Source organism: Xiphophorus maculatus, chromosome 2 (genome assembly GCF_002775205.1).
Source record: "Xiphophorus maculatus strain JP 163 A chromosome 2, X_maculatus-5.0-male, whole genome shotgun sequence".
NCBI lineage: Eukaryota > Metazoa > Chordata > Actinopteri > Cyprinodontiformes > Poeciliidae > Xiphophorus > Xiphophorus maculatus.
This window is the reverse complement of record NC_036444.1, coordinates 22,043,076-22,068,960: the sequence shown is the minus strand read 5'-3', so window position 1 is coordinate 22,068,960 and position 25,885 is coordinate 22,043,076. Positions and strand designations below refer to the sequence as shown.

Sequence of the window (25,885 nt, the reverse complement as noted above, 5' to 3'; positions counted from 1 at the left end):
ATACTGCAAGCGCTACAAGAGCTATATTGAAAGATAACGTATTTGCCAAAGTACATCTGTTTTGCATGAATCCCAATAAAACACATTAATTAGCTTTGGGCAATTATGTTTTAAAGGAAAGAGTTTGGTGGGAGAATACTACACACGACCTGGAAATGAATGAATCACTGCTGCCAGAGCACACAAGTCCACACTATAGTGTAGTGGGATTGCACTATTGTCGTTCAGAATGCCACTATTCTGCAATAGTGGGACTGCTGTGCAGAAATACCAATACCACTTTTCACATTTTGACACGTTTCAATCACTAATTTCAATGTAATTTTTGGAAATCGTGCATGATAAACCAACACAAAATGGTGGACAAGAGAAGTGATGGGGATATTGAATAAAACCTGCTTTTGAAAATGTTTCCCAAAACCTTTTTTAAAAGGTGCAATGCACCTTTGTATTCAGCCACTTTGAAGTGCTAAGACATATCAGGTCTGATTTGGTTTCCGAACATTTAAACACAATAAAGTTAAGGGCTTCTCTCGCCTACTGCTAGCGATTCCCCAAAACTTCATCTCCGACTGTCCGACCGCGACAGACCTGGAGTCCACTGTGGTTGGAACTGTGCAGTAACTTAATGGAAAATTTAATGAGTGAGACAGCAAGTGAGACATGGTGGCAAAGTAAAACACGTTACTCGCATAAAAAACTAGTGTACTTACCTAAGAAGCACAGAAAAAAGAACAAGAACGTAAAACAGTGTTGTCTGAGCTTGTTTGAGCAGCTCTGAGTTTAATGCCAGACTGCCTTGTGTTTGTGCTGGTGGGATTTCTGGTACTCTTGCATGAATACTTGATTTCGCAAGTCCAGTCGTCCGTAGAGAGGCTGTTTCGGTGGAGCTCGTATGTGAGGTAAAAACTGGATCGGAGCTTGAATAGTTGGATGCAAACGGGGTGTCTTGGCCTTGAGTTAACACTTCGTCTTTTGGGGAAATGACGTCACTATCGTTGGTCGTGTAGAGACTGAAAATTTTTACCCATTCCTCTTTGCAAATAACTCATGTTCAAGACCTTTGACAGAGAACATCAGTTTTAAAGCTTTTCCACAGAAACTCTATTATACTTAGGTCTGTACCTTGACTGCACCATCCTAACACACGAACATCCCAGTCTCCAGTACTTTGCGATCTCTAACCGCTTTTAATTACAGAACAGCCCGGTATTTAGGAAATGATCCCCACAGCATCATACTTCCAAATCAATGTTTTACAATTTTGATTATGTTTTTCCACAACTGCATCCCTGAGATGTCTGCTGTGATCCTTGATCGTCAATCCTTTTATTAACTAATGTTCCCTAAAAGAAAACCCTGTGTGGTCTTGACAGAACTGCTTTGTTGGTATGTAGCTACACACAGGAGGGCTTTATTGACTTCTGAAGACAATTGTTTTCAGTGGAATATATTTAGGGGTAAGAGAGAAAAAAACATGCTAAATATATATTCATGCCACTCAGTACAGAAGCTCATATGTGATTTGTTACAAGTTTCATATTCATGCTTTACTGTCACCTAAAGTCCTGACAAAGTATGTTGAATTTTGAGCTTGTTATGCAACCGAATGGAATAAATTCACAATATATTAACCAAAAAGCAAGCAAAAGCGATATAAAGCATAAGTGAAAGCAGAGTGAGCTAAGCAGCCAGCAACGTTTTATGTCATGCCACCTGCTGAACAGCTAAACTTCAACTTTGAAAGATGACTTGAGCATTTTGAAGGAATAAAGCTGCTTGTCTGCAGGGGGTCACACAACTCTGCTCAAAGAGCAACCTCAGGAGGGTAAAAAGGTTTAGAGGAGCTGTTAAACTCCACTTCAAAGTCAAACTGAGAAGAAAAACATTTAGACAAATAAAGGTGGGGGAGCTGCAAGAACCACATCAGGCAGTTTCACCGCCGTTTTTCCAGCCATTAATCAGACTTCTAACACTGTCAACTTCTCAGGTACTACGCATCCATCAATTTTTTCATTGCCGCTAATGTTCAGTCACAGTGGCTCAGGCGAAATGTAACATTAACATGAAACCATCAATTTCATGATTTTCCAACATCGATCAGCGGAACATGAAGCCTCAAGGAAGCAGATTCTCAATCTAAGCAGAGGTAGATAGTCACTGTTAAACATCTGCAGATTCAGTTCTTTTAGTGGTTGTATTTCAGTGAGTTCAAAAATACTTTATTTAAAAACAATTATTTTGTTTTTGTGTTGTAATTTCTAGCTCTGTTGTAAAAACATTTTTGCTTTGATTTGCTCTCAATTAATACGTTTTCTTTTGCACTTTGCTAATTTAGAAAGCAATCCACACAAAATCTGTTTTGTCTTTCTATTGTTTCTGCTTATCTTGTAAATATTCATAAAGTATTTTGCCGACACATATAAACGATCTAAATTCTGTTCTAGGTTTTAAGAAAATAAGTCAAAGGAAAAACCACAGAAACGCCTGAATGTCAGAAGTTTGATGATACAAGTATCGGTATTGGGTATCCGCGGTTCTGGCCTGTATTTACGGTAAGTGATATGATCGGATTAATACCAAAATAAACAGCATAGAACTCCTCCACTGTGTAGGCAGCCATTGTCGGTGTGGGACAAAACATCTCCTTGTCAGTATTTTAATATTATTATTTAGAAGCTAAATTTGGAGTTTTCATTTGTTGTCAAACAGCAATTCCCCCCCCCCCCCAAGTATCGAACAGAGTCGGACCGGTTATAAAGATTTTATTTTGATCTGATTAATATTGAAATCTGTCCAGCAGAGGGCGTCATGGTCCCTGTTTCTCCTCCCTCTCCCGCCCTCTTTCTCTCCTCCTGTCTCTCTTCTTCTCTCTCTCTCCACCCCGTTCAGCGGTGTGAGCTCCCAGCCCGCTGTAGGAGCGTCTGTTGGGCTGGTGAGGCAGGGCAGCTCATCCACCTGTGCCGCGGATGCTGCAGCCGGAGCGGACCTGGCGTTACATGGCGTAGTTTCTGCATCGCTTACTTCTTGTCTCTCCTGAGGATTTTATTATTATTATTATTATTATTATTATTATTATTATTATTATTATTTTTACCTTTTGTCTTTCCTCCTCTGGCATCTTTTCCCTCCTCTCCTCCCCGTATGATAGAGGCATCTAAAGTTGTGATGATGCCTCAGCTCGGCGTTTGGGATCTGTAACAGCCTCATGTGCAAGGGTGATATCCTGTCAGTCTGTGATTTAACGACACGGTCCTTTGGACGCGGATAAAAACATGGACTAAACCTTTGCTTCAACACAGTCAATATGGGATTGACACAGCTATTTCTGGTTCTTTGCTTATTTTGCACCTCCTCAGGTAGGACGCCTCTGCAACCTCTTGCAACATGTAGCTTTCAGGATATATGCAGTAGTAGAAGCGTATTCTGCGTAATCAGCATCCAATCTTGCAGAAGTTTGTCAAAAACAATTCAATTTATTGCATATTATTGTGCAAAAAAAAAAAGGTGCCACTATGAAGGATGTTCACCATCCAGCTAACAACCTCAGTAACAATATTCTTTGTTTGGAAATAAGTTGTAGGTTTTGGGGTTGACCCTGCCCTGCGCATCAGCGTCTTTGACGAACTAACACTTGGAGACGGAGGCTTTGATGGAGTTACTCAGGTCCAGGGCTTCCACAGCGAGTCTAGAGCGTTCCATTTTCAAGGTACTTGAAACACACTTCCTGCTGCATGTTCCTATCTGGTTATAGAAAAAAACAACACATGCATGATCTGTCCTGTGCTTTTTAGGACTGGGCATAGTACAGCCCTGAAATGCTTAAGTTGTTTTTTTTTGTCAGAAAATCTGGGGATATTATACTTCGATATATAGCTGCATCGTACTGGATTATTTGCTTTGTCCACTGCAGGAATGATCTTGTGAGGCAGTCCCATCTGCCTCTTTTCAGGACTTTCAAGACAAACATAATGCAGTCCTAAAATCCTGAAATTTGACCCATGTAGATTTTTTTCTTACAGGTCTGCCAGGGATGCCTCAAATACCATTATATGCCGATATCTATATGGCATCATATACACAGTAAACATACACCAGAGTTGATAGATTTTTTTCTGTAACAGGAAGGAGCTCGGGAGGGGGGGGGGGGGGTCCCACCTGCCAGAACAATAGGCAGTACTACGTCATGAAACAGTGGGGTGTCCAGGGTAAGCAAAAAGGGGGGATTGTGCAAAGAATATGTTAGTCTTGTTCATGTTATGCGAATGTAAAGATACAATATATAGATCTGAAAAGATATTTCTTGAATTCACTGGAGATTCTCTTGGAAGGCTTTCCAGAAGTAAGCCGTCTATTCTCCGTTTCCAGTCGTTAGCTGGGCAAAACGGAGTTGCCAGAGCCACATTTGCGTAGCTACTGAGTTTTTAATTCCATCCACACCTGTGTCACATCTTTACAACCCACTGCGAGCCAATATGATTGCTGCTGACAACCTAATCACAAGGACAGAGATAACTTGGAAGCAGAGGCAGAACTGAACATCTCCTGACGTTTTAAAGGGATTATTGTTGTCCTGGAGCCAGGGAAGCAGCGCCGATCAGCTGCCAGCGCGTCTCTTCCCTGATATCTTCTCATCTCCCAGCACGCCCGTTGAGGCAGCGTTGCGTTGCCGTGCTGCGGCGGCTCCGGCATCCTTTGCGAAGGCGTGTTATTTGATGTCTTCTGTGTAGATGACACTCAAAAGGTGCGCTCTAGACCCAGGCAGAGAGTCGGAGAGGGCTAAGAAAGAAAGGGAGTTAAACATAGACGCTTATTGAAAGAATCTCCCACTGCTTTTTCTGTAACAAGGTAAAAAAAGAAAAAAAGAACACAAACTGTACTTCGTCTGGCACCTTTCCGTTTCTTTTTACCTCCACTGAGCACACGCAGTCAGGTAGAGCGGATGGTGTGTGTGTTATTTATGGCAGAGCTCGCCTCCATCCTTCATTCGGGATGTCTGTGTAAAGTCGGTGGTGCTGATGCTGCTGGGTGAGGAAGAAGAGGAGGAGTAGAGGAGTTGGGAGGGGGGCGGATGCGAGGCAGAGCAGACCTGGGCCTCTGCTTGTTTGTTATCAGAAACAGACAGCGAGAGCCTCATTCGGCAGAGATGCAGAGTCGGGGATGATGAGAGGGAAAAAGCGGGGTAGGCTGTCTGCCAGCTGTTTGATAGACTGTGTTGATACCTCGCGTATGGACCCGCTTGACTGGCCGGGACCGGACGAGAGGGCCCCCACGGTGACATTCCGATGCTCATTAGATAGCAGGCAGAACATATCCATGGCTGTCCTCTCCGCCGCCTGCCTGCTGCCAGAGGAAGGGAAGGCTGTGTCTCTCTGTGTGGCTGGGTGGAGGCAGGAGGATGAGTCTTATTCTCCATATCGAAATGTATAGCGAATATACACATATTTGTGATATCTCTGGATCTTTGTCTGTCAAAGTAGGTTTTTATTTGTTCGAGAGTAAGTAAGAAAGAAGAAGGCTGTGAGGATTGGAAAGGTTTGGTGAGGGAGGAAGTTGGTGCTGAGGTTTTTTTTTTTTTTTTTTTTGAAGGGAGCTGCCAGTGCTACAATGCATGGCATCAGGAGTCCTCAGAGATAGAGGCGGGGGGAGAAAAGCCCCCCAGGCCATGCTTCTCTAATGTCCCGATGCCAGGTGATGCTCAGATACAAATGATCACATCACCCTCCTCCCACACAGTTTTCAGGATCCACATTATTGCTCTGTAGGAGCAACAATAACGAAAAGAAAGGAGGGGGTTTGTGGGGGCACACCCAGAAGCACTCCCCTCCCCCAGCGCACGCCCAACCTGTGTGGATGGATCAAACTCATTTGAAGTGCAAACAGCACAATTTAAAAGCATCCTTTGAGCTGTGTTGCTGGGCTCGCTGTAATTGCAGCGTGTTGGGGTGTGTTTGTGGTTTGTGAATATGAATCCTGTCAGTCTCTGAAGCAGCGATTTTTACGCCGACTGAACACCGTCAGTAAGATGTTTCTGTGTTTGTTGTGCTTATGATGTCGCTGACTGCAGCGACAGTTAAGTGCAACAGAACGGAAGAGGCTCATTTATTATACAGCCGCGCTGCGCGCGTCGGTGTGTGTGTGTTTGCGTGTGTGTGTGTGTGAAGAGCAGTAGGAGTGCGGTTCATCCTTACAATGTTGACATTATGTTGAAGCATATGGGAAGGATTTATACTTTTTGTCTGAATATATCTGAGTTGGTGCGGAGCTTTAAAGTGGTAATCCTCTCAGTAAACACTAAATCAAGGCTCTTTTTCACACGCTACCCTTCTTCAAAGATAAACAGCCTGTTGTTTGTGTTACTACCGTTAAACGAACCATAAAGCAGTCCAGTGAGAAAACTCTAAGAAACCGCCATGGCTGTTTTGTGTAATATTGCAACACATTGTGATGCTGGCTTTGTTGGCACCATCAAGAAAGCACACCGAGAACCTTTCAGTGAAATGCATGTTGGACCTGTGGCATGCTGGGAAATCTGAAAGAGTCTTGCTCATTTGATGGCTCGTCTGACACCTGAGACAGATAACTATGAACCTACGCACATTATAACCTTAATTTTATTCTATTGGGATTTCACTTACGAGAGATGTAATGAAAGAAACTGATACATGGTTTTCAACATTTTCATTTATTTGTGTATGCAAACACTACAGGTGAAAAAAAATATTAGGGGTGTAACGATTAATCATGTTGAATCAATTATTGAAATAATCACCAGCTAATTTAGTAATCAATGAATCGTTAAGTGAAGTACGCATACAAAAATAAGCTGTTTGGTGCAGGAAACAACAGTCAGAGCAGTAATTAAGCTAAAGCTAAACAAAATCTATACATTTTGAATTTAAAATAATTTTTAAAAAAAGTATTTGTAAACATATTCTAAAAAAGTGGCATAAAACTTCGGTGGGCTCAAACAAAAATTCTATTAGCCAGAGGATCTTTATCCAAGTGTTCGTTGCTTTGCCTCCATGGTTTGTGGCAGGATTTCTAATGACTTTCTTTCAGTAAGGACTGTCGTGTTCCCTCTCTCTCACAGACGGCAGTTTTGTTGAGATTTCGATTAATAGTCGCACCGTCAGCCGACTCTCCCACCTGAGCTGCGAATCTCTGCAGCCCCTCCAGTGTTGTCACAGGCCAGATTGCTGCTTCTCTGATTAAAGCCCCCATGTCATTTTGGATAGATTGCCACGTCTAGGTTAGGTCATCACATTAAAAAGCTGACTAACTAGCCTGAGCGCTTCATTATTCTGTTTTTTTAAGGTAATGTTCTTAACAAAAACAGCTGGACTTATACTGAGATTATTTCACACACAGCTTGACTACCTAGTTGCTAAATATGTGTTTTATGGATACAACTGGGTGCAGTGAGTGCATTTGATTTTTAATACAGTAGAGAAAAAAAGCTGAATTTTCACAAATTTTTTACCTTTCTCAAAGCTCTTCAGCTTTTAATTAACCGTAGTTGAAACTGCCGTGTCTTTAGTGGCATCATTAAAATTGCTCACAATTATTCCAATTAGAAACCAAAATGCAAAAAAAATAAATAAAAAATTGCAACCAAAAGTGCTTTGACCTTTTGCGACTAATAATGAAGAGTTAATTGATGTTAACTTTTGCAGCAGTAGCCTGTTAAATCTAAAGGGTTATTTCTCTTCATCATTCACCTTGTGCTGCCGACTACAGAGAGAGTCAGACTTTTCTAAGCTGGTGGGAAACAAATTTCAAAGTTAAACTTAAGCTTTTAAGGACGGAGTCGAGCAGATCAGTGGGATTTTTCCCTTAAGTTTAAGTCGTCTTAGTGGGAAATTCCCTCTTTTTACTTTTACAGAAACATTCCCTGGCTACACCACTGTAGAGGCATAAGAAAAGAAAAAAAACCACTATACTAATATTCCATGTATATATATTTTTAAACAACATTTCATTAGGAAATAATGTCTAAATGTATTCCCTTCTAAATAAATCAGGGGGGAAAAATCTGCAGTCAGCAATCAAACCAATATCATTTTAATCTTTGGTGATGAGTTTCAAGTTTTAAAGGTAGTAAGCCCTCAATGCCATCACAATAATCTTTAAAAAGCTCCTACATATTCTACAGCAGGTTCAAAATGTTAACACTACTTCCAGTCAGAGGAACATTTTTGGCAAAAATTAAACAATTACTGTAAACCTTAATCTATCAGGTGCATGAATTTTGGGCTGAATTGTCAAAACTGCTAATCAAATTTATAAGAACATTTCACCTATCACTATGAAGTGTTTTGCAATCGCCAGGTGCCCGACGTGTGTTTGAATGTAAAACGTAACTAAAGACAGTTTGTTTTATTTGAACAAAATAAGATAAAAATGTGCAAGTTGTAGAGAAACACATTTTATTACTACTTTTTTTTCCCGTTACATGTTTATTTTCCTGATTTCGGAGACTTACACATCTACATGTTTACATCCTAAGGCAAATGTGAGAGAGCCGCCTGGCCTCGATTACAACTTTCGAGCTGAATTCGAACAACCTTTGAACACAGTTTTCTAGTCTCTTCAATATAGTGCTTTTTTTGCTCTACTCTGTCGCATTGCAAAAAAAGTTAGCCAATCTCTCCAATCTTATGACTGACATTATCCCCAACTCCCTGTGGTCAAAGTCATCTTTGCTTGCTGACTTCTGAGGCAAAGCCGACCCACACAGGAGAGCGAGTGACCATGGAGAGAAAGTGATTTCTTTTCCCTCGGGGCAGTTATACAGTTGGGTGGCTGGAATGCTGTCATTAGCTCTGTGTATGTGTGAATGTCAGACGGGCAGACACTGAAGAGGCGATCTGAGAATTGGGGAGAAATTGCTGGCCGAAGCAGTCCTAGAGGTGCCCTTCGTTCAGCTTATTTGTTCCAGAAGAGTGAAGCCTTGGGAGGGTGGTGTGGGGGAGGCGGGCTTCAGAAAATGCAGATTGCCTGTTGGACTGACTTGGACTTGAGTTATTGCTACGCTTGAATCAAAACTCCTAAAGTTTACTGAACTTGGTGAAATCGTTCTTACCTTGAAGAGTTGCACCGTTCCAGTTTTAAATACCCATTTTAGTTTTCCTTTATGTCTGATCACCTGCTTTCATGATTTTTTGAAGGTTTATAATTCATAAACTGTTCTGTGTAACCTTATTTTGCTTAGCAATTAAATGCAACAATGACCACTGGAAATCTACTGCTGTTTCCTTTGTAAAGACAGTAGCTTTGAACCTAAAAGAAAATGGAGGAATTATAAGGTTATCCCCATTTATGCATCAACGCTTATATTTAGAACCTTTTACTTTTCTTGTAATCTAAAACTAAACAAAGTGAATCAAAAAGCATGCTGATTGTTGACGAGTTTGCAGGCAGAAAAACAAGTGTGATTTTTTCTTTTTTTTTTTTTAGTATTGGACCTGAAGATTTTAGCATGAGCAGGTTAGAGGAAATTGTCTGATTTTGATCATTGGCTGATTTGTGCATTGCTTATATTTTATTAATCTTTTGATGCAGTTCATTCTGCATTGGAGGCACAAAGTAGCTGGAGTTTTTAACATGTTTTACTCCAGGGTGTTAGCTTAGTTCTAAGAATGTTCTGCTGGTCATTATTGTTTTATATTTTAGTTTTTGCTGGGAGTTTTTTCCAGTCATAGTTTCACCTTATAGTCCGGTAGACCTTGTTTGATTGGATGACCAAGATTGCAACATTTGTTACATTTTCAGCTGGGGCGATTCACTTTCGTTGCACTGTGTCAAACGCACCAAAATCTTTGAAAAACCTGTTCACCTCCTCGCCTGTGGGGGGCGCTGCACCAAGAACCACTGGAGGAAACAGCATAAAAACTTCTGAAGTAGACTGTTGTGAATGCTCAGTCTAGTTAGCATAGCTACCAATGACAGCAGATAAAAATTTTTCCTGTAATGATACGTTGTTTTGCCACTGTTAGCACATTTAGCAGTGAATGAATGAGTTGATTGACAGCACTAAGACCCTCCTCCTGGTTCTGATTGGTTGTTTGTTTTTGGAACATTGCACTACTTTATCCAGTAATAGTAATTCAGGGACGAGGTCGAGGAGATTGATTGTTTTCACAGATTATCTGTCTCATAACAAACTGTCACGACATGGTGACAGCTTTAACAAATATGGAGAAAACAATTTTTTAAATTAAAGTTATATACTGCAGCTTGAAGTCTGGATTGCTTTATGTGTATTTTGCATGTTGCCCATGACTGTTGCTCGTGGGGAGAGACATTTCAGTAATCTAAAACTAATAGAAAATATTTAAACAACCTACTTGCACACTGTATGTGGACTGTTGCATGTAAAATTAATGAGCAGTAAATATTGTGCTAGTTATCAGTATTGGACCAAAGAAACCAAGGCAGTTGCAAGCCTTTAAAATTGTGACGCTTGATAGGTCAAATGGACTCAAAAAGTTTTAACAGCAGCTGAGTGGGGGGGGGGGCCCAATTAAATTTTTTGTCATGGGGCCCAAGGTTCCTGGCAGCACCCCTGTAAACAAGACTGGTGTCTGAAGCTTTTAATAAGTAAATATTTTTCCGCATGTGACCTATCTGTCACCAGAAGAGCCAGTCAGAAAGAGCACAGGTCATTTCATTGCTAATATTTTGTTAAACTCAGAACCACTAGCATGGTTGTGCTAGGTTTTGTTCTACTGTAAGGAAAGCTCTGTGTTATCTAGGAAACATTAAATCATCATTTTCAGCTTTTGCTCTGAAGATCTTAGTTAATTTTAGCCTACTGTTTTTTTTCCCCTAACTTTTGAGCTCTTCTCTAAACATATTCGACAGTCGTTATTGTTTCCCATTGTCGCTCCTTTCTCTGCAGCGCTGTCTAGGAAGTTGGTCTGAAGCTTGGTTGTTTTTCTTTCTTTCTAACGTGCACACCAGGCTTATCCCGTTGAGTTATTTCTTAACACTGCAGCCTGTAAATATCTTGACTATTTTGTCAGAAACCATCTTGCAAGTACTGTCACGCTGTGCTCTTATGCACTGCAAATGTTATGCTGCCACAAGAATTCACTGTTAAAGTTTCCCTGCAGCATCAGTACAAATTGAATTCAGGATGACCCGGTAATTCTGACCAGAACTCCATTCAGGATTTCAATAGCTTTTGTCTGGACATGTGTCCATATGAACTGAGACCCTCCCTGCTGCATTATTCTCTTCCTTTATATTGACTCTGTAGTTGCAGGGCGGTCAAAAAGTTCCCCACTTTTATTGCACATCTTCCAGTCGGCACCTGTTTATCTCCAGGCATGCACTTACAGCAGCGTGTGTGAGCTTTGACAGTAATGAAAGCCTTTGTGTTTGCTGCGACTTGGAGGTTTTATTGTCGCCGTGAATCCTCCTGCAAGATTTTCTCCTGGCTTTGGCGTGTTCCTGTGCATCCAGCAGATAAAATATCTCACTCGGAACAAGTTCAGTTCTTCCTTTTGATGGAAAACATTCATCCTGGGAAAATAGTGTAGCTTCAGATGCTTTTAGGGCAGTGATGTCTTCCTTCCACATCTGATTTCAACTGCATATCTAATGCAGAATAGTCTTGGCTCTGGGTTTTTAATCTCATCTCATGGCTCACCCGGTCTTTACTGGTGGAGAGATTGCTTATTAGCAAAATGCTGTGGAAAAGCTGTAGGAGGTGTTGTTTTGTTCTGGGAAACCACCAGGTGACTGAGAGCGAAAGTCCTCATTATTTGCCTACAAAAGTAACGGCAAGCTAGAAAGACTTTTTTAAGCTTCCTCTCCTAGTAGAGGAAGAAATATGAGACGTAATATACAACCGAGGTGAACTTCTGCCTCTCCAAACAAGCATCGGAGATACCCTTAATCTTAAATAAGCGTAGATTTTTTACAGTGTAAACCATCTGTACTTAGAAATGAGATGAGAGAAAAGCCTTTGGTGAAAAAACTGGGATTTCAGTAAATTTAAGATTCAATGTGTTGTTAGCACAAACATTGTATAAACCTTTAGACATGAATTATTGCAACCGCATTGGGATGATATTGCGACGGACCAATACAAAGTCACACTTGTTTGTGAGGTGGAAGTAAAATGATGCAATTACACCTCGGATTTGTCTCCACCTGCTTTGAATTGTTTGTTCCTCTTTGCAAAATAGCTCAGGTGGACTGCATTAATAAAAAATAATAATTAATCGGTGAACCACAATTTTAAATCGATGATTTTCTCTTGGATTCATATCCGGCCTTTGACTGGGCCATTTTAACACATAAATGTGCTTGAATCTAAACCATCCGTGGTTTGTTTGCTGTTTTAACTACATGGTTTGATGCAAACCGCAAACAGGGCCTCTTACGTCTCTCTTTCAGAAATGTCTCTTTCCTAAAGAACAGATTCGTGGCGTGTTGACAAGTAGTGGTCATCGACAGATTATCCCACTTGAGTCGTGGGTCGCCGCGGCTCCTCCAGATTTTTCCAACGGCCTCTTGGCTGCTTCCCTGATCAATACGCTACTTTCTCAGCCTGTCAGTTTAGTTGGACAGCCATCTCTTGCTAAGTCTGCAGTTGTGTCTTCCTTTTCCCATTTTTGTATGATGGTTTAGAATGTGACCCTTATTAAGCTCCTCCATGTCCTCCACAGAGGTCGCATCTCTGATGTCTGATGTGTTCATGATGGTGTTTGTCCTCTAAATTTCTCTCACAAACCTGTGAGCCCTTTGCAAAAGGACTTTAGATATTTTGAGATTACATTTTTATGAAAGGAGAGTATTTGGTGAAACAAATGTAAAAATAAAGGAAGCTAAAGGAGTATGACTACTTTTGTTTTCCAGGTATGTGATTGGGATACAGGGTTTTGGCCAGCTGTTAGAACTCCAGTCGACAAACGTATAAAATAAATCATGAGAATTGCATTTTAAATGGTCACATCAGAATCTGGTTCACTGAATCATCTTTTTATAGCTGCTTTGTGTCAGGATTTCACATCGGGGTGGTCGTTAGGAGCAGGTGGCTGCCCCACCCAGGCGCCTGCCAATACATAATCGACCAAAGGCCTTGTCAGCGGGGCTGCATTGATTTGGCAACAAGGAAACGCTGACTGGCTCATCACAGCTTTAAACGCGCATTTATGTATGTTTTTCAGGAATACTGAGACGTCTGATGCTTTGCTTGTCTTAATCTTAAGCGCTTTTCACGGCCAACCGCATGTAGATTACTCTTACCACAGCAACGAAATGAGCGCCGACCTCAACCCTATAATTCACTAACGTGCCATTTGACGCAGACCCTTGCCCTAAACGTGTAAAAGATGGTGATGAAAGTCAGACGCGTATGGGTCAAATGTTCCTGGCTGCCAAATTGTGGATCAGCCCAGTGTAGGAGGTTCCCTGGTCTTCACCATCCCCCTGTCTGTATCGGACCCGCCCTGACACCTGCTCCCACTGTGATTATTTTGCTCAAGATTAAGATGACATGGTACTCCCTGTTCAGTCTGCGGCCTGGCTAAAAAAAAATAAATAAATAAGGAAACCTATTTATAGCTTCGGATAAAATAATGTCCATTAATCTCAGATTATTTCCAACAGTACCATTTGGATTTGGTTGCTAAGCAGGATCTACAGATTGCGGCAGATTAGCGCTAGGCAGAACTCTTTTTGCTGTCATTGGTCCATCTGTCCCACGTCAGCCAATGGCAGAGATCGTGTCTGTTGATGTAAAATGCATGAAACATTTCCTGTCGAGAGCCTTTGGCGAAGCACAAATGTAGAGAAAATTGGACAGAATAGTAATTAAGCATACAAAAGGGGAAAATGCCGAAGTATGCCAGCAGAATCTTAAAATCCAAGTCATACTTTATTCTTTCCGATATACGTGTTCATTATTCTCTGTATTTAGACTCCATAGCTGGCCCAGCTACCAGCCTTGCATTGCGTTGGGTAAATTGGCTACTCCCACCAGCTGGAAGTAATCTAAATACTCTGAAGAAAAGCTGCCACAGCGTCCTGGAGTGCTTGAGTGTGCCAGGGTTAGCTCGCTCACTTCCCATAGCTGGAAGTGAGCCCTTTGATGTGATTACTTCTGAGAAACGTCATCATTTATGGATGCCTCCATTAAAGTTGCACAAAGTTTTGTTGGAAAGGAGAAAAGAGGGCACAAAGCATGGGAGAAGGGCGTACGAATGAGTGACACACAACTGGCAAAAAGTTCTCTCCTGCAGGGTTATTAGCATTTCGCTTGTTCTCCTAAAGTCACCTGGCTTCATGTGTCAGGTCTTACAAATAACCAAGGAGGGAGTCGATAGCTGGGAAGAACGACTTGCACTATTTGAGAGAATATTCTGACAGACCATCAGCATACTGGTTGTAAGAGAAACTGGTGTGTATAAAAAGGCCTGAGCAACTCAAACCAAGGTCAACTGGATTGTGGCCGTTGATGTGTCAGAGCATCTCTAAAATGGCAAAGCTTGCAAAAACAATTGCAGTCCAGGAATAGTGAGTGCATTTCTCACTAAGGCTCTCGTTTATCACAGGTGAATACAGCAGAAAAATGGGTGTGTGGACATTTTTACTCTCATTTTCGGATGCATCTATTTGGTGTAAGTGTGGGACACACTCAGATCCTGAAGCGGCTCTTAAATTGTCTGCAAGTTTATGTTATTGCGGACCTGCGGAGCAAAGAAAATGAAGCTTTGTTGGGTGAATTACAAGCCCATTCTGGTGCTAAATGATGGATAGCAGCGCAACGTTTCAGCTGATCTTTTTCCAGTGGGTTATATTTCTTGTATTTCTCCTTCTATCAGTTCACCTTGGATATTACAGAGGCTGATTGCACAAATGTGCCACAAGCTATGCAGAGTTCTCTAGGAGACTTGTATAATCAAAGAGAATTATATGAGCTAGCAAAATATATTCCAATGTTTATAGAAGTTTAAGATATACCTTCTGTCATCTGTTGTAGCAGTCCTGGTTCTTGGTATCGAATTTCTTGATTTATTCAACTTTAAAATCATCTGTGCACATGTAAAATTTAAAAAGCTTGCTCGTTCATCTTGCGGCACTGTCTCTTCACATCATCATCTTCACAAAGATCACTTCTGGATACACGACCTAAGAAATGTCACTTTGCTCACCACATCCAATAATTAGCCTGCTAAATAAAAAGATGGGAAATGTAGCTTCTGATCTTCCTTAGTTGTAGCAACACTAAGGAACAACAACACTTTTTTTTAGGGTTAAGCCAATTGTCACACTTTGTGTAACTAGCAATCACTTAGCGCTTACAATAATTTAGCTTGACTGAGACATACAAGATGAAAAGTCCAGGAGAATATATTGCAACTTGTCTGACTCCCTTAAATACAGTAAAAAGGTTTAGACATTTACATAATAGGATATATTTTCTGAAATAGGGAATATTTTAGCTCTGAATCATTAAAAAAGTAATACTAAAACCTTGAACAGCATGTTCCATTTTGCTAAAGAAATTAAAATTTTTATAAAGTATATGTCTCTGCTCAATACTCTGCTGTGCAGTAGTGTCTAATTTGATGCTTTGCAGTGTAATGAACTGATATGGGTTTGAAGGCTGTCAGACGGGCTTTATCCAGCAGTTATAAATCTGTGACTTTTCTTTGAGGCAAACTCTTAAAATATCAAATTAACACAAAATTTGCAGAGACTATGTTTGTGTTTCAGGCTTTTTAGGGTGTTTTTTTTTTATCAAGAATCTTCTGTTGTGATACGGTCACTTCCTGAAAAGGAATTTTGTTTTTTTATCGTCTTCGGATCAGCTGGATCAGAAAAACCAAGCTAACCGGGCTGTGGAGTTTAAGTCCTAATTTTTACCAGCAGTAAACGCGCTGTTTCATGGATCATATGTGGGGCAATCATTTGTTTTCCTATCTAAAAACAATGTTTTGATTAATGAAGTCCAGTGTGCGAAAGGATCAGCGTTAACAGTTCTACAAGATGTTTGAAGTAGATTGGAGAAAGTTTGGTAAACCTGAAGCCCAAAAGTTAGCAACAAAAGAATTAAAGCTGCTATTTACTATTATAATTTTTATCTTTTCTAAAAATGTGTTGCTAAAAAAAAAAATCTGCCAATCTGAACAGCTCATGGGAAGAGCTGTGCTGCTTAGTCTTATCAAAACACAGAGCATGCCTCGTTTCTGAGTACATTGAGAAGCTGCTAGTTTAATTCAGCAACTTCCTGATTTAAAAAGGTCAACAGACACTTGCCGTACTTGGTTGCCATATTTTCTAGTCTTCGCCATTTTGAAGAGAAATGAGCCAGTACTCATTAAAGATTTATTTCTTTAAATTTGTCACTGTTTTTTATCTTTCTGTGCTCACTCCAGGGACCTCAAGGGAAGTAAAAGCTCCTGCTACCATTTCTAAACGGATGGTCCAGAAGCTTAAAGGCAAGAATGAGTTTACTGTGCTGGCGACCCTCAAGCAGGATCATCTCAACTCAGGAGTCATTCTCTCCATCCATCATTCTGAGCACAGGTAAAACCAATGAGCTTTTTGTTTCTCACAGTTTTTGTTCGATTCCAATGTCTCTTTAGTAATTAAAGAATACATAATCCTGTCAATTTTGTCAGATGTGTGTGAGCGTTAATTTATCATGTGTATTTGGAGCTGTAAAGTAGGGTTTTACAATTCTAGTTGAAAGCAGATATGCACATGGATGTTAAAAAGACATTTAATAGTCACTTGTAACCGTACAGTGTCTGATTTCTTTAAATCCTTTACCAGAATCATAAGTTCGCTTCCACGGTCAGGAGCACACCGAACTAAAAATTTGAGGTTTAAACGGTAAAGAAAAATGCAGAAATGAAAGGTCGCTTGGAGAGGAAGAAGCCATTTCTCCAAAACAAACAACATTAAAAGTCCATCCACAATTTTTCAACCTTATTGTTTTATAAAACGCGTCCTGTGGTCAGAATGACCACTGTTACATGTGGAGGAAAAAAGCTGGCAGGACTGAGAACACACTCCTAACTTGGGTGGTAGCATCATGCTGTGTCGGTGACTTGCTTCAGGAGAGACTGGTGCACTTAAGCAAATATGTATTACATGTGATCAAAAAGAGTTTGGTGAGGTTGATGATTGAACAGTAGCCAAAATGTGACATACTATAAAGCCAACTTGTGATAAATTCAACTAATTGACCATAATTGCAGTTGCATTCAAAATTTAAAACATCTCATTTAGTCATATCAACAGACTGAATGTCTGCAATCAGTTAGCATCTACGTGTTTTACACACCGGCTAAACAAACGCAGCAGTTCCATTTAAATGCTGATGTGTTCGTCATCGTCCACAGGTGCTGTAAGCGCGGAGTTTGTAATTGTGAGCCGCAGACCCTGTCTGCACCCGGTATGCTAATGCTTCTATTAGTTTGTGCTAGCTGAGCCGTTGGACGATCAGAACAGCAATCTGACTTTCACATAATGCACTGATTGAACAGTTTGTACATTAAAGTCAGTCCTGAGCAAAGAGCTCCCAGGGATGTTAATGACTTTCCCCCACCGCTGATTAGCTTTCCCAGCCGCTCAGATTCTACAAAGCAGCGCTGCGTGGTTTCATTTGGAAATGTGACAAGGACTAATTCAGCATCAGAAGTGTAAGCGAGTGCACTTCCAGAGCCAGGATTAATGTGCATGCATGGCTAGGGGAGAGTAAATCTATTAGATGTGGTTTGCAGATAAATCAGTTCTATTGCTACTCTTTCATGAGCGTCTTTCTTTTTTTTTTTTTACTTTGAATGATGTTTCCAGGAAGCAACTTTTCTTCAACTAAGCCTGCCTTTAAAAGCAGAGATGATGTGTGTGTGTGTGTGTGTACTGGCAGCTCTTTTCATTAATGTCTCGTGGTTGGTAAATCTCAGTGCTGGGGAGAAGAGGATTCTCCTCGAATACTGATACTCCAATGTAAACAGTCGAACAAGTAGATGCTCTCCATTGTTGGCCGCTGCTGATGTTGCATCTACCAGCCGTATGGCTGTTGGTGGGATTACATTTAAAATATTGTTGCTGATCTGAGCAATTTGAGTACACATTTTCAAACGATCAAGGCGTTTAACTGATAAAGGCATTACTTATCTGGATGTTGTTTTTTTTGTGTGTTTTTTTTATCCTGATGGGTGACTGATGCTACTTTAATCTTTTAGGTTTCTGGAGCTTGAGAGCAGTGGCCAGCGCAGTGAGGTGCGTCTTCATTACCGCACCAAAAGCCACCTGGACCACACTGAGGTGTTCCCCTATAGCCTGGCCGACAACCAGTGGCACAAAGTCTCTGTGGCCGTCAGCGCCTCCCACGTCATTTTACACGTCGACTGCAACAGGTAAGAGTTTTGGGATTCGTCAACCGGGTCTTACAGAAATATTCGTCCTTGAACTATTTCACTCCTTGTCTTGCTTGCAGCCACAAACTTTCTTGACGTAAAAGTAACATGAAAAACTGGAAATTGTGAAATAAATGATACGTGATTTTTCAACCTTAGCTGTGGTTTCTATGTTTGAAATGTTCACACAATAAATCATTGGAGAAACCATTTTGCATCGGACAGAAACAACTCACTTTTGTGCTAAAATAGTTGAAAGAGCAATCCCTTTTGAATAAACGAACGCATTGAAATTAACGCTACAAATGTGGCAGAGTATTAGGGTAGGAGTAAGAAAATAAATGCAGATACAATTACGAGAATAAAGCCATAAAATTACAAGAATAAAGTTAAAATATTACAAGAATAAAGTGATGATATTGCAAAGCTAAACTTGTACGAGAATAACGGCATAAAAATTTGAGAATAAAGTCGGAATATTATCACAACAAAGTCGTGGTATTGTGAGAATAAAACCATAATATTACAAGAATAAAATCGGAACATTATGAGAACTAAGACACAATTAAACAGCTGCGGTGAAATGAGGATTGTAGGGAATACAAAGTAAATAAGTAAAAGTAAGTAAGTATTACAAAGTAATACCTTGGTATTGGTTTTACAAATAAGGAAATACTTAATCTGTTGACACATTTGCATCAGATTATTATCAGAAGCAGGACACATTACATATTATGACGTTATGCTTGTATTATTTTGACTTTAGTCTCATATGACTTCATTCTTGTAACGCTGTGCCCATTCTCATAATTTTATTACATTTTTATTCGTAGCCCTAAAACTCCATAATACACAGACATAGAAGCCGAGACGATAAGAAAACTGTATACATTTTATTATCACAACGGCTGGCAACAAAAAAGCATCCGGGATTTTGGCCCAGTTTGCGTCTGCAGTGGTTTTGCCCTATTTAAACACAACTTTCATTACATTTAGGTGAGACGCTTTCGAGGGATTGCAACCTTATATTTTATTGCTCATCCAAAATAACAGAACCTGCATTGCTGACTCGTCGTAATGAGTCAAACAGAATGAAAAAAAACCCTCTTCTGATTTCCACAAAATTGTTTCACGCAAATTGGGAGTCGCCAAGGTTTCAATTAAGCTCACCTCACTTTCTACATGTTACAGAGACCTTGAATTCTCCCACTTTTACATTTGCACCTGTTGTATGAATGTTATTGGCGTGTTACTGCTCGCGTATGACGATGCTTACCTTGGCACAGCAAAAGGAAGCAGACGGCGTCACCATGTGCGCTGCTGAGAGCCCGTGACCGTTTGTGCTGTCCTTCGGGGACAAAGTTTACAGGAGGATTTTAAAGAGCAGGTCCTACAACATAGAGAGAAACTGATGCGATGAAAAGAGTAAAGGCCACCAATTGTGTGTTTAAGAATGTCAACTTTAAGTCCAAAAGTTGTTGTGCTTTTGTTTTTTAGGATCTATGAACGAGTGGTGGATGCGCCATTTATGGACATTCCTGAGGATACTTCCTTCTGGCTCGGACAGAGAAACTCTGCTCACGGCTTCTTCAAGGTCAGCACTTCTCCCCCAGAATATATTAATGCTGATGCTTGTCTTGATCTGTCATATTAGCTGGCAGCTAATGCTTCGGACGCTTCCTTTCCTCCCCAAACCCAATTTCGGTTTGTCTTCTCATTCTGCATTTGTCTCATTTGGGGTTATTTATTATGGCTCTGGGATTTAATTGCAAGCATTTCGCAAGGCTTGCCATTTTAATTTGAAGGGTTGTTCGGCTCACTCTATTAGAATGGAGATTTTTTTTGTTGTTGTTATTATTATTTTCATCATTTTTTGTTCTTTTTTCCTTGGTCTGCAGCAAAGCCCAGCACAATTATCTCAGCAACTCCCACGATGCTGATTTGGGAGAGATCATTAAATAGCCTGTGGACTGAGCTCATTGAGCCCAGAATCTACAGTTCTGTCTTCCAGTCGGAGACAAACAGTATATCATCACTTACATCCAGCGATGTGCTTCAGAATGTCTCACCTGGGGAGACACTTCAGTGCAGAAATATCACTCTACCTCCAGGTGTTACTATTACAGTCAGTGTGCTTTTGACTAGCTCTGTGTGTGGCGGTCTTCTGCCTGTACGTACTTGTCAGCACTTCACCCACTGCGTTCTGGCTGTTTGTTTCCACTGTATTAATGGGTTAAACAAAGACACCCCAGTTGTTGACCACAAATCTCATCCAGCAGCGTCCCTCTTTGATTTTGTGTATCTTGATTAGTTGCTAGCAAGACGGCTCTCCTCGTTTAAGAACACACGGCATGTGATGTGATGAGAAAATAACAAGTGAGGCACCAAGAATGTGAGAGCTGACTAGAATGCGGTGACAATGAATTTATAAACATTTTTTTTTATCAGTGAATGCATCGTACTCTTGTCCTGCCAGATTGTGATAACAGCGTAGAGCTGTGATGTAGATGTTGTCAATAAGAGTCTCAAGATTTTATATTTTTCGTACTGATTGTTTTTTGTTTTTTTTCAGAATAAAATCAGGTAATTAAAAGGAAACCTTTTTTTCATGATATGTTGAGATTTGTCTTTTGTGGGACAGAGTGAGAACAAGACTTTCAGCAAATAACAGGAAGGCAGAACGGAGCGCAGCAAAGTTTCTGTTTCATCCTCATAACCTTACATCCTGTTTCTGTCATGATGCTGGATTTGGAAAGGCTTTCTAAGTATTAAGGTAGTCATTGACTGTGGAATACATATTGAAGCTGTTGCTTTATTGTTGCCAGCTGTGCTAACTGCTAATTTGAGATGCTAAAAACAGCTTAAAAATGTTATCTCCTTAATAATTTTTGAACTTGTTTTAAAACAGTACAACGCTCTATTATTTTAATCAACATTAAGACATTATCCTTTCTCATCGCATAAATAATAACACTTTGAAGGATCTGAACTGGCAACATTTAATTTCCCTTCGGGATCAATAAAGTATTTGTGAATTTGAAGTTGAAATAAGAAGTAATAGAAAGAAGACAGAACTTTTGCAGTGTTTCTATGTCATTCAGACCACACAAGGTGCTTTAAGACGAGCGCTACATTCACCCAGTTGTACTGAAGTCTGGATATGACGTTTGCTCAGTTTGAACCCTTCCCTTCAGAGATTAATTATCACAGATAGGACAAGCTGACTAATATTTAGAATAGAAGGCAAGACTGAATAAGTTGTCAATTTCATTTTCATTTCATTTCAATAGTGCAGAATTTCATGGTCTAATTTTTTTGTTATTAAAAATCAAAGTTTTATCACGCCTTGTGAGAGCCCTTGAGATCAGTATATCTCCCCACAGATGGCGTCTTTTTACATAAGTTTAGAAAGTGGTTGATTGCATCCCCACGTTGCTCCTCATTGTCTTAAACAAGTGTCCAAGTTAAACGAGCAGATGAACAGTTACGAAGAATTACAATTATAGCAATCGTAATACTCAGGGGGCTGGGGATTTTCTTTTTAGGTTAATTGTTCTTTTACACTTTAAATAGCTAAAACAGTTAAATATTCCTCATTCCCTCTCCGTATGCTTAACGTAAGTTTTCATTTACTGTTAGTGCTCAGTGGAATATCCCAGGCGGTTGATTTTTTTTATACGTCTGTTCATTTATTAGACACCTGACAGCTCTTTTCCTTTCTGCAATGCGCCAGCTCTCCCAAAATGATCCAATAAAATGTGACAGATTTCATATAAATCCACCCGGTTACTAAACCTCACTCACAAATTTGTCACATTAGTTGGTTAAACGCTTCACTGTGACTCTACTGCATATTTGTCGTCCGAGGAAGAATTCACCACAGCGGCTGGAGGTTATGAAATTTGCACCGTGGCCACAACAAATGCACTTTTTTCGTGGTTTCATGGCAATTTTGATCCCCTATCTCCTTCTGGTTTTATTTATTTATTTATTTATATTTTTTTTCATTTTTAGCACTCGCTTGTGAAAAAGTGCCGCGTCGTTTCGGCTGGATTTTAAATTTACGGCAAACTGAAGTGGCAAGACAATTTAAAAAACAATTTCTCCTAAGTTGTGCTGCTCCACGTCTGTAAGGGTAATAAACGCTCTCGAGGAGTGTACTGGGCCAGGTTGCCATGGCAACTGAGTATCTGCGTTTAGATGTGTACGTTTAAGGGGTGGCTGGTGTTTGGACAGAGAACAAAAGGCTATCAGTTTGGGTCTTGTGCATCACGCCGAGTCTGAACGCAATGTTCATGCTTGTGAGAAAACACCATACAAAACGATCGATTTCACACACACACTAATTTCCCCATGATGTTTTTTTTAACCTATCTTCCTCCTGGTCTCCATATATGAGATGACTCAACAGCCTTGGTAAGGCTCAGACTAATAAATATGTTTTTGCTCACTCTCAGATTCACTGCCTTTTCCCTCTTTTAGCTTGTTTAATTCCAGAGATCTGTTCAGTAAGCAGGTTTTTATTGAGTCATGGCTGACTTAATGTTTGTTTTTTTTTTCTCTTCTTTTGCACCTTGTTTCTTTAGCTGAAGTTAAGTGATTTTATTTTCATGCACCTATTTAAGATTTCAACAGTCTAGCAATCGTTTTTGCAAGGTTAATGCTTGGATTTTATGTGAAAGACCTACAAAAGATGCATAAATGTGAAGTGGGGGGTGAACAGATTTAAAAACAAAAAAATAATTCCATCTATGAAATGTACGGTATGCATTTGACATCAGCTCTGCTGCCTCAAGGCTTTCGAGAACCGTCTCCCGAAGCAATTACATCTGCAAGTCTTTTAGGTTATGCCTCTTTCAGCTTGGCACACTCAGAGTCTGAAGTTTTTGCCCTTTCCTCTTCAAAATAACCCAAGCTTAGTCAGACTGGATGAATAGTGTCTGGATATTTTCCTTCCAGGCTACAAATCTTCTGTGGCCTCTTAACTTAACAGGCTTTGTTCCAGAATTGCACTGAATTATGCACTGAGGTTAGCTACTCAGCTGTACGCCCTGCTAGCCAGCCTGCAGTTATTTGTTTTGCTAAAACAGATGCTAACTTTCACAAATACTTGTTTTTAAACAGTGTTACCTTAAAAAGAGTAATAACTAGAATTTTTTGGAAGTTTTAAACAGCTAAGTCAACCTCATTTATAATAAATCCAAGGTAGCCATCAAACGCAGCTAGCTAACAGCGCAAAGAAAAGGGGTGATAGTAAGGCTACTCTATAAACCCAGAAAAAACTTTCTGGTAGGTCAGTAAAGGGGATTTAAACTCCACGAACATCAGTGACGAAAGCTTTTGACGGTGATAATATCATGAAACCATAAACTGGCCCATGCCTGCTTAGAAAACTCTGTCAGGTTCTTAGCATTAACCTATGTTATCCCATTTTTATAGTCTCTCTGTTCACCGAAAGCTTCGCTAATGAAGACACTGCTTATATGTCTGTATGCAGGGAGTGATGCAGGATGTAGAGATCCTGGTGATGCCGCAGGGATACATCTCACAGTGTCCAGATCTGAACAGAAGTAAGTCTTTCTCAACTTGTTTTAGAAAATGTATTTTATTAGGAGAACAACTAATTTAATTTACACTTAGTGAGACTTGATTGTTCTATTATTTTCTGGTTTAAACCTTGGTACCTGTTGTATAAAACTTTACTAATGTTTTTTGTCTCTTCAATGGTTCCAACTGCTATCAAGAGACAAAGAGAAACTTGTCTCTTCAGCTTGTTTACGCTCTGTGAAACTACAAAATGCACCAGAAGATAATACATTTAGGGTATTCTCATTCTGCACTAATATCCACATACGTATAATTTACATATCACGTTGAAATTGCTTTTCACGGTGGATCTGTGTTGCTTGTTCTTTTAAAAGTTTTTACACGGTTCAGGTGTTTTTTTCAAATAAACTTCTTTTCCATATTAAGAAGCTTTCAGATAGAAATAGAAGAAAGTTCTTTATTCCTGCTTTGTGATTATTTAGTGAAAGAAAGTACAGTTAATGTATTTGAATACATGGTCTAAAACTGTTCTGCGTTGTATTTTGTGACCCAGCATGTCCAACCTGCAACGACTTCCATGGACTTGTGCAGAAAATCATGGAGCTGCAGGACATCCTGGCGAAAACATCAAGCAAGGTAATGTGACGCGTTTCTGCTTGACATTTAATCCTGCTGGAAAAGATGAGCATATAGTCTTTTAACAAAACAAGTATATTAAAAGGTGTGAATTAAAGTGTTGCAACTGCAAAAAAAAAGAAAATATCAACTTGTGAATGTTCTTCTATCACTGGAAAAGACTGTTAGAGATATAACAGTCTTTTCCAGAGCTTCTTATTGAAGTAGTTTGATTTCTGATGCAAATACTGATGAGCAGATTTATGAAGGTAATTGCAACCTAAGCTTTCACATATTTTTAATTCTCAATTTAGTTGCAAAAACATCAGCTCTGACGGCGATGTCCACATTTAACTGGCCTGCTGCTCACAGTTGTGTATATCTCGGTATATTATAGCCACAGCTAAAAGCTATGCATTCTCAAAAACCAGAGCTTTTTGAATCATGCCAATTGCACAAACAAATACCATCTGTCTAAAGCCGGTTGATAATTATGGGGCAGGGAAACAAAAACGAAAGAAAAAAACCAAACCTGCCTGAAGTTGTTTTGCCTCTCCCAAAAGAATCAAAAACATGTCAGAAAATGTAGAATTCTTCTGGTTGTACGGTGAAAAATAACTTGATATTTCTATTAAAATATTTTCTCTTTAAGTGGTCTTTAAAATTGTGATCGCTTTTTGAAAGAGAGAGAATACAACTGTTATTATTGTGCAGCAGATGCTTCAACAGCAACGGTCGATAAACAGATGTTAAATAAATTAAGGATAGAGACGATCCATCAGACTTACACAACCCTGATAATGAGACAAGGGACTCTGGTGAGAGGGAGGTGAGCAGACAAACCGCTGTAATAAAAACCAAAGAACCTTCACTTACATGAAATCAACTGAAAATAATTATATACAATTTTTATGGCATATTTGTATAGTCTACATCACTAAATGTGTTTATTTGTCACATTTTTGACTCTTTTAAAAAAAAAAAGTTAAATAATTTATTGTTATTTCCAGATGAGCACATCACTGGAAAGCCTTTAACAATCTGCGGTTTCACTTTCTGATGTAAAGATACCATTCTGACGTCTTTAGTCAGACAAGTCTTTTTAAAGTTCCGAGGAGCTGGATCTCTCTGTTAATTAAAAATGCAAAAAAAAAAAAAAAAGTTAAGAAAACTATCAATGATCACTTCACTGCACCTGATGTATTTGCGGCCTTAAGAAGAATTGCCAAAAAAAAAAAAAAAAAGAAAAACAAGCAGCAAGTTGCTTTCACATAGCTATATTCATACAGTTCAATCTGCTTAGTAAATCCTGCTCAGAAATAAAATAAATGTCCGGT

General features: G+C 39.8%; 1 protein-coding gene across 1 annotated transcript in view; it reads left to right on the top strand.

The window, feature by feature from the left end:
• Positions 1-2,908: 2,908 nt before the first annotated feature.
• Positions 2,909-25,885, top strand: part of nell2 (neural EGFL like 2) — a 108,988-nt gene continuing 86,011 nt past the window's right edge. The window contains exons 1-7 of the mRNA XM_023353341.1: positions 2,909-3,359; positions 3,578-3,709; positions 16,395-16,545; positions 18,213-18,386; positions 19,884-19,980; positions 23,884-23,956; positions 24,487-24,569. Of these exons, the coding sequence (XP_023209109.1) occupies positions 3,308-3,359; positions 3,578-3,709; positions 16,395-16,545; positions 18,213-18,386; positions 19,884-19,980; positions 23,884-23,956; positions 24,487-24,569 (762 nt within the window). The 5' untranslated portion in view covers positions 2,909-3,307. The remainder of the gene's footprint in view (positions 3,360-3,577; positions 3,710-16,394; positions 16,546-18,212; positions 18,387-19,883; positions 19,981-23,883; positions 23,957-24,486; positions 24,570-25,885) is intronic.